The 12,292-nt window shown below is 49.0% G+C and overlaps 1 protein-coding gene across 1 annotated transcript in view; it reads right to left on the reverse strand.

Moving 5' to 3' along the window:
• MCTP1 (multiple C2 and transmembrane domain containing 1) overlaps window positions 1-9,973 on the reverse strand; it is a 292,174-nt gene extending 282,201 nt beyond the window's left edge. The window contains exon 1 of the mRNA XM_054178118.1: window positions 9,844-9,973. Coding sequence (XP_054034093.1) covers window positions 9,844-9,876 — 33 coding nt within the window. The 5' untranslated portion in view covers window positions 9,877-9,973. The remainder of the gene's footprint in view (window positions 1-9,843) is intronic.
• Between the last annotated feature and the right edge of the window lie 2,319 nt (window positions 9,974-12,292).

The following is a 12,292-nucleotide window of genomic DNA, read 5'->3' on the forward strand; positions in this document are numbered from 1 at the left end:
AGCTCCAGGTCCTTCTTGTGCTGGGAGCCCCAGAACAGGAAGTAATGCTGCAGGTGGGCTCTGAGCAGAGCAGAGCAGGTGGGGAAGTACTTCATAGACTCATAGAATTGTTAGGGTTGGAAGGGACCTCAAGGATCATCTAGTTCCAAACCCCCGCTGCCACACTTCCTTATGGGCACTGTGTCTCTGTCAAGCATCACAGTGACAAAGACAACTCCCAGGTCCAGAATAAGTCCCTGATTTTAACAATAACTTATCAAAAGCCAGCAAAATATGAAAGACAATGCAGCCCTCAGTTTAAGAAACCCTTCCTAGAATGCAGAAAACAACAGAAAAAAAAGCTGACTGACATCTTGCAGGAGGCAACTGCTCACCACCTTCTCACATGAATTTACACTATGAAAAAAAGGACACTCCCTTCCTTAAAGCAAATCAGGGACACTATCACAAAAAAACAGTCATAGGCTCATTAAGGTTGGAAAAGCCCTCCAAGATCATCCAGTCCAACCACCAACCCTGCACCACCATGGCCACTAAATCACATTCCCAGGTGCCATGGCCACAGGTTTCTTGGATACCTCCAGGTGTGGGGACTCCACCACCTCTCTGAGTAGAATAGAATAGAATAGAATAGAATAGAATAGAATAGAATAGAATAGAATAGAATAGAATAGAATAGAATAGAATAGAATAGAATTAACCAGTTTGGAAAAGACCTTTGAGATCATCAAGACCAACCTATCACCTAACACCATCTAATCAACTAAACCATGGCACTAAGCACCCCATCCAGTCTCTTCCTAAACACCTCCAGTGATGGTGACTCCACCACCTCCCTGGGCAGCACATTCCAATGGGCAATCACTCTTTCTAGGAAGAACTTCTTCCTAACCTCCAGCCTAAATGTCTCTTGGCACAGCTTGAGACTGTGTCCTCTTGTTCTGGTGCTGGTTGCCTGGGAGAAGAGACCAACCATCACCTGGCTACAACCTCCCTTCAGGGAGTTGCAGAGAGCAAGAAGGTCTCCCCTGAGGCTCCTCTTCTCCAGGCTAAGCAACCCCAGCTCCCTCAGCCTCTCCTCACAGGGCTGTGCTCCAAACCCCTTCCCAGCTTCGTTGCCCTTCTCTGGACACAGAATCAACATCTTTCCTAAACTGAGGGGCCCAGAACTGGACACAGGACTCAAGGTGTGGCCTAACCAGTGCTGAGTACAGGGCACTGCTCCTGCTGGCCACACTGTTGCTAATGCAGGCCAGGATGCCATTGGCCTTCATGGCTGCCTGGGCACACTGCAGGCTCATGTTCAGCGTACTATCAACCAGCACCCCCAGGTCCCTCTCTGCCTGGCTGCTCTCCAGCCACTCTGACCCCAGCCTGTAGCTCTGCATGGGGTTGTTGTGGCCAATGTGCAGAACCTGGCACTTAGATGTGTTAAATCTCATGCCCTTGGACTCTGCCCATCTGTCCAGCCTGTCGAGGTCCCTCTGCAGAGCTCTCTTACCCTATAATAGATCAACACCTGCCCCCCGTTGTTGATCTGTTAGAAGGTAAGATAGCTATGCAGAAGTGTCCAACCTAAACCTCCCCTGGCACAATTTCAGGACATGTCCTCCTGTCCTGTCATTAGTTACTTGGCAAAAGAGGCCAACACAAGCCTTGCTACAACCTCCTTTCAGGTGGCTGTAGAGACTGGTCTGATGCATAACTATCAAAAATGAACTTGTTTCAGCATCTTTGAATAAAACAAGAGAGTCAGCATAGTGACTGAGAAATTTCTGGAAGTAATATAATGAGAGAGTGCCAAAATAGTCAGCATCATGACAACTGGGGAAGCTAAATGGGGAAGGACAACAGCAGAAAATGAGGATGAAAATTACATTCATGTGGAGTCAGCACCACTGGGATAAGAAAAGGATCCTCATCAGCTCAGGACTTGTGACAATGCCATGGCCCAGCACCAACAGGGCAGTTCTGCTAAAGTGGATTTAAACAAGCAACAAGACCCACACAAGGCATCAAGGAAAAGAGCAGCCTGGGAGGAGATCCTCTGAATACCTGACCAGTGTCCCACCACCTTCATGAGGAAGAACTTCTTCCTGACATCCAATCTGAATCTACCCATTTCTAGTTTTGCTCCATCCTCCCCAGTCCTATCACTACATGAGACCCTAAAAAGTCCCTCCCCAGCTATCTTGTAGCTCTCTTCAGGTACTGGAAGGCCACAATTAGGTCTCCCAGGAGCCTTCTCCTCTCCAGACTGCACAGCCCCAACTCTCTCAGGCTGTGTCCACGGCGGAGCAGCTCCAGCCCTCTGCTCATCCTTGTGGACCTTCTCTGGACACCTTCCAGCACCTCCAGACCCTTCCTGTAATAGGGCTCCAGAAGTGGACACAGAGCTCCAGGTGGGGTCTCACCAGAGCAGAGCAGAGGGGGAGAATCACCTCCCTTGCTCTGCTGACTATGCTTCTTTTGATGCAGCCCAGGATGTCCCTCAGCACCACATCTACACAGTCTTGAAACCCCTCCTTGGATTTTGACTCCTTCACTGATCTGGGCTGCCTGGACCAGGGCCTGACAACCCTTCTGGGGACAAAAATGTTGCTAATGTGCCACCTGAAAAATAGAAAATAAAGAAATAAGGGAATCAGCTGACTGCTAAGAACTTTTAAGGACAAGTGCAGTAAGGAAGTGCTCTGCCTCAGGCTGCAGCTGTTGGAAGGAATTTTGGCTTACCCTGGGAATTACTCCTTCTCCTAAAGCATCAGTGTTGGAGGTGGTAGCTCCAGGTTTGCCTCATTCATCACTGCTGACTAGGAAGTTCTTCAGTCCAAGTGGACTGGCACATGCCCAAGCACAGCAGAGCAAGGAGCAGAATCGATTTTCCTGCAGAAGCAGACAGCTTGCTAGAAATCCCATGGATATTCCTAGATCATTAGAGCTGTCTCAGATGTAAGTGGGCTCCCAGAGGAGAAGACTTTTTTTTCCCACCACTGCTGACAGACTTCATCTGGCCTAGCTATGTGTATGCAGCTTGACGGCTTCTCCACGTGGATTAACCCCTTTGAGGAAGAGTGTTAAACAAAATGGGAATTACTTTGAAGGCAATTCAGTCAAATATGATGAAATCTGTGGCAGCACATGGGCTGGGAGTGACAGCACAAGGGGCAATGGCTTTGATATGGAAGAGGAGAGATGGAGACTGGAGATGAGTAAGAAATCGTTGAGTGTGAGGCGGGGGAAACACTGGAACAGGTTGCCAGGGAGGCTGTGGCTGCCTCCTCCCTGGAGGTGGTTCAATGCCAGGCTGGGTGAGGCCTTGAGCAACCTGGGCTCAGGTGTCCCTGCCCATGGCAGGGGGTTGGAACTGGATGATCTTTCAGGTCCCTTCCAACCCAAACCAGTCTATGACTCTATGAACCCTTCTCCCTAATCTCTTTTCCAACCCTGTCCCCTTCACCCATTTGTTAGCTGCCTTCTTTGGGTCCCAGGGAGGGGTGGTGGCATATCCTTGCTGGCTCCTGGGACAATCACTGGCTGCACCTGGGCTGCATTTAAAGAAATTAGGGAACTTTCACCTCGAAGCAGAGCTTTGCTTTAAAATTGAAAGAGCTTCTACCTCCTGTGGCCAAGAGCACAGGGCTGGTGAGGAGCAGTGAGGGAAATGGGGTTTCTTCAGTCTGAAGAATAAGAAGCTGAGGGGACATTGAGAAGCTGGGGAAGGGTCTGGAGAACAGGGCTAGGGAGGAGCAGCTGAGAGGAGACCTCATTGCTCTCTACAGCTCCCTGAAAGGAGGCTGGAGTGAGGTGGGGGTTGGTCTCCTCCCCCAAGGTACAAGCTACAGGATGAGAGGAAAGTCTCAAAATGACCTAGGGGAGGTTTAGGTTGGACATGAGGCACAATTTCTTTCCCAGAAGAGTTGCCAGTTCCTGTCTCAGGCTGCTCAGAACAGTGGTGGAGTTCCCATCCCTGGAGGAGTTTCAAAGCCTTGGAGATATGGTGCTGAGGGACATGGTTCAGTGGTGGCTTGAAGGTGATGGGTTTGTGGTTGGGCTGGATCTCCAAGGTCTCTTCCAACCTAAACAATTCTACTTTTATTGAGAAAAACACACCAACAGACCTCCCTATCCCACAGGAGTGTGAAGCTGATTACTGCCCTGAGTCTGCAGTGACCAGAGTTTCCCACAACCTTTAACTGATCACTTTTAACTGAAGGCTACTTTGAAAAACACATTCATGTGTGAATTGCTTACAGAGTAACTCATTAAAGTTAATTAAAGGGATTTTTTTTCCTGACCCCTGTTTTTCATGCAGTTTTAGGAGGCCACTCAACACTGCTTCCACTTCTGCTCAGTACTGGTGGAGGCCACATCTGGAGTGCTGCAGCAATGATGTGTCACAAAGATGAGGAAGGGATCCAGAGCATCTGCTGTGTGAAGACAGGCTGAGAGAGCTGGGGCTGCTCTGCCTGGAGGAGTTTCCTGTCCAAGAGGGAGGTCCCACATGTCTGTGTAACACCAGCCAGGCTCCTGGTTGTGCCTCAGAACAGAACAGGCAATGGTATTACACTGAAATATAGGGGATGTCATTTCAAACATGAGAAAAAAGTAGGTTTTGTTTATGAGGGTGGTAAAAAACTGCAGCAGGCTGTCCAGAGTGTCCTTGAGGATGTCAGCAACTTGCTCTGACACAGTCTTGCTTGCTCAAGATGAGGCTGCTCTCAGCAAGAGGTTCAGCTCCCTGCAAACCTTGGCCACCCTGTGACCCTCCATTGCTCTGAGATATCACAATCAGTAAAAAAAGTGCATGCTGCCTTTTCTCAAAGCCTGACTGTACCTTCCACTTCTGCTTGCACTGGCAGGGCAGTGCTGCAGTTGGCATGGAGAACCACCATCCTCTTCTCCCACCCAGAGCGGATAATGAGATACCAAGGTACCAAGGCACACATAAGCCCTGGACCCTTCAAGACAAGACTGGACAGACTTGCATTTATGCTGCCTTGCTCACAAGTGTTCCACCCTAGACCTTTCCTCTGCACATTCCAGCTGTTTTCTGTAAGGAAGTCAACCATTTTCTGCCCTGCTGAGACCACCCCTGGAAGCCTGTGTCCAGCTCTGGGCTCCCCAGTTCCAGAGAGACAGAGACCTGCTGGAGAGAGTCCAAAGGGGAGCCACAAGGAGGATTGGGGACTTGAACATCTCCCCTGTGGAGAGAGACTAAGAGCCCTGGGGCTGTTAGGCCACACCTTGAGTGCTGTGTCCAGTTCTGGGCCCCTCAGTTTAAGAAGGACATCGAGACACTTGAACGTGTCCAGAGAAGGGCAACAAGGCTGGAGAGAGGCCTTGAGCACAGCCCTCTGAGGAGAGGCTGAGGGAGCTGGGATTGTTTAGCCTGGAGAAGAGAAGGATCAGGGGTGACCTCATTGCTCTCTACAACTACCTGAAAGATGGTTGTAGCCAGTAAGCGGTTGGCCTCTTCTCCCAGGCAACCAGCACCAGCACAAGAGGACACAGTCTCAAGCTGCACCAGGAGAAGTTTAGGCTGGAGGTGAGGAGAAAGTTCTTCACCGAGAGAGTCATTCACCATTGGAATGTGCTGCCCAGGGAGGTGTTGGAGTCACCATCCCTCAAGGTCTTCAAGAGGAGATTGGATGTGGCACTTGGTGCCATGGTCTAGTCATGGGGTTTGTGGTGTCAGGTTGGACTCGATGATCCTCGAGGTCTCTTCCAACCTTGGCGATACTGTGATACTGTGATACTGTTTAGTCTGGAGAGGAGAAGGCTGAGAGGGATCTGATCAACGTCTATCAATAGCTGAGGGGTGGGGGCCAGGTGGAGGGGGTCAGCAATAAGACAAAGAGTAACAGGTACAAGCTTGAACACAGAAGGTTTCACCTCAACGTGAGGAGAAACTTCTTTCATAGAATACATAGAATACATAGAATAAACCAGGTTGGAAGAGACCTTCAAGATCATCGCGTCCACCCAGTGAGGGTGACAGAGCCCTGGAGCAGGCTGCCCAGAGAGGTTGTGGAGTCTCCTCCTCTGGAGACATTCAAACCCCCCTGGATGCATTCCTGTGCAGACTGCCCTGGGTGACCCTGCTCTGGCAGGAGGCTTGAGCTGGATGATCTCTGGAGGTCCCTTCCAACCTCTAATGCTCTGTGACACTGAGATTTTCAAAGGTACAACAATCCCAAGGGATTCTCCCAACGAAGCAGTGGATTCCCCTGCACTGGATGGTGCTGGGCCAGCTCATTTCAATTATGTAATTACCCAGACAGGTTAGAAGCAGGTTGGAAAGGACCTTCACGATCAAGTCCAAACACAACCCAATAACCATGACCACTAAGCACATCCTGAAGCATCACAGATACAGCTTCTTGAACATCTCCAGGGATGGGGACTCCACCACCTCCCCAGGCAGCCTGTCCCAATCCCTGACCACTGTTCCAGTAAAGAATTTTTTTCCTAATGTCCAACTTAAAGCTCCTCTTGTCCTGTTGCTAGTAACTTGGGAGAGGAGTGCAGCACCAGCCTCCTTTCAGGGAGCTGTAGAGAGCAATGAGGTCTCTCCTCAGCCTTCTCTTCTCCAGACTAAACAACCCCAGGTCTTTCAGCCCTTCCTTGTATGACACCACCCAAACCCCTCACCCAGCCTTCTTGCTCTTCTCTGAACACCTCCAGCACCTCAATCTCCTTCTTTTGCTGTGGTGCCCAGAACTGAACCTGGTACTTAAGCTGTGGCCTTACCAGTGCCCAGTACAAAGGGTACAATCACTTCCCTAGTCCTGCTGGACACTGGTTTTGATCCAGGCCAGGCTATTGGTGCCCTTCTTGGCCACCTGGGCACTGCTGGCTCAGTTCCAGCAGCTGTCAACCATCACCCCCAAGGTCTTTTCCACCGGGCTGCTTTCCAGCCACTTTGCCCCAAGCCTGGAGCCTTCATGGGGTTGTTGGGACCAAAGAGCAGGACACAGCACTTGATCTTGTTAAACCTCATTCTGCTGACATCAGTCTTGAGCAACCTGATCTAGAGGGAGGTGTCCCTAACCATGGCAGGGGAAGTTGGAACTGGATGATCTTTAAGGTCCCTTCCAAACCATACTGAGATTCTGTGATTCTGCAGTTCACAGGAATCACAGTCACAGAATCACAGAATGGCAGGGGCTGGAAGGGCCTTCTGGGGATCATCCAGTCCAACCTCCCTGCCAAGACAGGGTCCCTTGAAGAAAGTCACACATGAACATGTCCAGGTGGGTTTGAAATGTTTCCAGAGAGGGAGACTCCACCACCTCTCTGGGCAGCCTGCTCCAGGGCTCCAGCACTCTTTAAATAAAGAAGTTCCTCCCCATGTTCAGATGGGGCTTCTCATGTTCCAGTTTGTGCCCCTTACCCCTTGTCCTGTCACTGGGTGCCACTGCACAGCTCCACCCTCCTGACACCTACCCGTTGATGAGATCCCCCTCAGGGCTGCTCTTCTCCAGACCAAACAGCCCCAGTTCTCTCAGCCTTTTCTCATCAGAGATGTTCCAGACCCCTCAGCCCTTTTTTGTGCCCTCTCCAGCAAGTCCCTGTCCCTCTTGAGCTGGGCAGACCAGAACTAGACCCAGGACTCCAGCTGTTGCCTCAGAAAGGCAGAGCAGAGGGGAGGGGTGGTGGGATATGAGAAATACAAAGATCTTTCCTGCAGGAACTGCAGAGTGCATTTACCTGCACTCTCAACATTACCAAGGGAACAATCTTCTTCAGAACTGAAAGGGGAAAAAAAACCCCAACAAAAAGAAAAACCCTGCTGCTTTAAGCAGTAAAAAACAAACCAAAACCAAACAACAAGAAGAAAACCATCAACAAAAGGAATTAGAGCTGACTTTTATCCGTGCAGGATTATTCAATTCCCATGACAGGCAAGAAGAATGAGCACTCCTGTGCCTTTCTGGTTTCAAGAAGATTATTGGAAGGTACAGGGGCTGTCTGAGCACATTTCTGCCAGCAGACACACACTTGTACTCGTGATGCACCCACCCAGGGGTGCACCCACCCAGTGGTGCTCGGGCACGTGATGCCTGCAGAGCACAGGGGGAGAGAAAAGCATTCTGCAAGGGGGGTGAACACACACTGAAAGGACAAAACCCACATTTTTTCTGCCCAAAATAAACATTTCATTCCTCAAAGTATCAAACTGTGGAGGATTAAAATCATGTCTGCATTTCCTTCTGCATTTTTTCCCTTTTATTTTCTCTTTTCTTTCCTTTCCTTTCTTTTTTCCTTTTCTCTTTCCTTTTCCCTTTCCTTTCCTTTCCTTTCCTTTCCTTTCCTTTCCTTTCCTTTCCTTTCCTTTCCTTTCCTTTCCTTTCCTTTCCTTTCCTTTCCTTTCCTTTCCTTTCCTCTCCTCTCCTTTCCTCTCCCTTTCCCTTTCCCTTTCCCTTTCCCTTTCCCTTTCCCTTTCCCTTTCCCTTTCCCTTTCCCTTTCCCTTTCCCTTTCCCTTTCCCTTTCCCCCCACCAAAGACTCTTAGGCAGGTGCAGCCTCATCCTCATCTCTGACAGCCAGCATTCCTGTCAAACCTGAGGTATCACTCACAAAAATCCTCTCAGTTGCCTGAAGAGTGCAGAATTACACCACAAATTGTGAGGCACATGAAAGATCACTCAAGAGGGAGCTGGGGACAGGAGTGACATCCATCTCAAGGAGGACAGGTGAACAATCAGCTGCCCCACTTTCAACAGGACTTCAATACCTGCAGCCAGTACAGGTGACACAGGCATCATTCCCTCAAAGGGAAAAAAAATCATCTTCAGCCACCCTAAAAACACAATACCCACATTTTCACACCAGAAAGCCAAACTGAACCATTCCTGACTCAATTTTCCCCTGTTATTAAAATGGATTACATACATAAACAGAGACATTTTGCATCACCTGGGTTGACCAGAAGCAGTTTCAAGATGTAAATCACACGAGTTGCATTTTAAATTGTTGGGAAACAGAACTCTCACAACCTGGCATTTGAATGATTCTGAATTCATTTCACAGCACATTCAGTGACAGCGCTGCTGGCAGCAAAACAAGAATCAAACTGCTCCTGCAAGGAACTTCTTCAGTCCTTGCTGCACAAGTGGTTCGAAAGACAGAGAGTCCTGAGGACAACACTGGTTCAGAGAAACACAGGTGGCAACAATGAAGTCAAAAACCCCAAGATTCCAACTGTTCAGTCAAAGCCAGATTTAGCTGACTGACATTCCAAGTGCCATTAAGTGTCACAGCTGCAAAGACCCACAGAAATCCACCAACTTCCTCAGCAGAGCAGAGGGACCCCAGAGCAGTTTCAAAGGTCTTCCTCAAACTACCAAAGCCCTAAGCAATTTAAATACACAAATTCTGCTCTGAACATGGAGAAGTCAGCAAAAGGTGGAGATTTCAGTAAATCTCCTCTGTCCTGAACTGCTCCAGGCATCAGTCCACCTGTGAGGGATCCACCCCACGGTGTGATTTTGTATACCCTGAGCTGAAGGAAGGGAGAGTTTTCCTCCTTCTCTCTTGTCCACTTCCAGCTTCCACCACAACCAAACACTTAATTTTCAAAACACAGATTTAAATCACCCACATTTTAAAGCAGGATGCAGATAACTGTTGTCAAAGCAGCTAATACCCCACAAAAGTAACCCCCTCACTGCCCCCCAAACCCCACCTGAATTCCTACCTTACCAGGTCCAAACTGAGATGCTCCTCCTGGAGCTTTTCAGCTATCTAAAATAGCAACTACAGGAGTGAGTTCAACACCTCAGGGTACCTGCAAGTCCAGGTCAGCCCGGGGAGATGACAGCTGCCCAGAAACACTGCTCACCTCCAGCTGGTAGCAACAGCTCTCTGCAAACATCCTTTGGCTGCTGCTGCTGCTGCGAGCGGCAGCTGCTCAGAGCCACGCTAAGGTAGGTCCTGATCTGTTGAGTGTGTTTCAACACATCTTCAGAGGAGGAAATGACTCAACTATCTCCACATCTTCAAGCACTTGAGAGCTGCTTCCTCCTCCCCTCCTCCACTGCAGATGATGCTGTGATCTGAAGGGTTGGGTGGTTTGTGTATTAGATCTTGGTGTGAAACACAAAGCAGAGCTCAGCTGGTCAGCACCACAGACCAGCCCTGCAGGGACTTGTGCTGAAAGGATGCCTTCAGCAGAGAAATACTACACTTAATTGTTTGGTTTTATAGATTACCTTTTTTTTTTAATGTGAGTATAATTCAGTCTGGAGAAGAGAGGGCTCTGAGTAGATCTTCTCATGGCCTGCCAGTATCTGAAGGGGGCTACAAGAAAGCTCAGGAGGGACTGTTTAGGGTGTCAGGGAGTGATAGGACTGGGGGAAATGGGGAAGTGGAGAGATTCAGATTGGATGTTAGGAAGAAGTTCTGCCCCAGGAGGGTGGTGAGATGCTGCAACAGGTTGCCCAAGGAGGTGGTGGAAGCCTCATCCCTGGAGGTTTTTAAGGCCAGGATGGATGTGGCTGTGAGCAACCTGATGTGGTGTGAGGTGTCCCTGCCCGTGGCAGGGGGAACTGGGACTGGCTGATCCTTGAGGTCCCTTCCAACCCTGACAATTCTATGATTCTATCTGTATATTTCCATATATAGATGAGGATATCCATACATTCAAGTACTCCATGAAAACAGAGGAGAATAGACAGAATCATAGAATCACACAGAATCATTCTGGTTGGAAAAGGTCTTTAAGAGCTTAATCTCCAGACATTCTCTAACTCTGCCAAAGCTGGGGCTAAACCATTCACAGAATACACTGGGTTAGAAGGTTGCCTTCTCTAACCCCCTGCAGTCAGCAGGGACATCTCCAACTAGAGCAAGTTGATCAGGACCCCACATCAAGGCTGACCTTGAATGTCTGCAGGGATGGGGAATCCACCACATCTCTGGGCAACCTTTTGCAGCATTCCATCACCTTCATTGTGCAGCACTTCCTCCTGATGTCCAATTTAAATTTCCCCTCTCCCAGCTCAAAACCATTGTCCCTGGTCCTGGCACCCCCAGCCCTTGTCCAAAGTCCCTGACCAGCTCTCCTGGAGCCTCTTCAGGTACTGGAAGGCTGCTCTGAGGTCTCCCTGGAGCCTTCTCTTCTCCAGGCTGAACAGCCCCAACTCTCCCAGCCTGTCCCCACAGGGGAGGTTCTCCAGCCCTCTGATATCTTGGTGCCCTCCTCTAGGCCCACTCCAGCAGCATTAGGTCCTTCTTGTGCTGGGGGTCCCAGAGCTACAGGTACTAGAAGAGAAGTCTCAACAGAGCACAGTTATAGAATCACCTCTCTTGACCTGCTGGGCATGCTGTTTTTGATGCATGTCCCTCAGCATCACCTCTCTGCCGCTGAAACACCTCCAGGAATGGGGATTCAGTGACATCCCCAGGCAGCCTCTTCCAGTCTCTGAACACTTGCAGTAGAGAATTTTTCTTCTAATGTCCAACCTAAGCCTCCCCAGGTGCAACTCGACGTTTCCTCTTGTCTTATCCCTTGTAGCATATGAGAAGAGGCCAACCCCCAACCTCACTCCAGCCTCCTCTCAGGTAGCTGTAGTGAGCAATGAGGGCTCCCCTCAGCCTCCTTTTCTCCACACTGAACACACCCAGCTCCCTCAGCTGCTCCTCCCCAGCCCTCTTCTCCAGACCCTTGCCCAGCTTTGTTGCCCTCTTTATCATTAAGCTATCTTGAGATTTAAAAGCCATATTCTGCCACCACCCCACATTCATCCCATACAATTTCAGAAGAATTCCTGTCTGGCCATTACAGAAATACCATAACCTGAAAAAACAAAACAAAACAAAACAAAACAAAACAAAACAAAACAAAACCCACAAAAAAAAACCCCAAAACCCAAGGAAAAAAAAAGAAAAAAGAAAAAAGAAAAGAAACAAACCAAAACCAACCAACCAACCAAAAAAATCCCAACCAGGAATGGAGATAAGAAGGAAGTGGACAGGTTGGACTCGATGATCTTTGAGGTCTCTTCCAACCTTGGTTATTCTGTAATTCTGTGATAAAAATGTAGATTTCATCCAGCTGAATTCCAAGATGCATTCAGTTGTAACTAACTCCAAGCACCCCACACCTGGGTATGCTTTGCTGTGGCATGATATCTGTCCAGTCTTACACCTTCACTCTGCCAATTCATCTGTTTCATTCATCTCTACCCACTGAACAAAATCCTGCTTCCATTTAGCTTGAATCTTGAACCCAGAAAGAGAAATCTCTATCCTTAAAATCGCTGTGTTTTGTACAGGTACTTTCCCAAACT

Source organism: Dryobates pubescens, chromosome Z (assembly GCF_014839835.1).
Source record: "Dryobates pubescens isolate bDryPub1 chromosome Z, bDryPub1.pri, whole genome shotgun sequence".
Lineage (NCBI taxonomy): Eukaryota > Metazoa > Chordata > Aves > Piciformes > Picidae > Dryobates > Dryobates pubescens.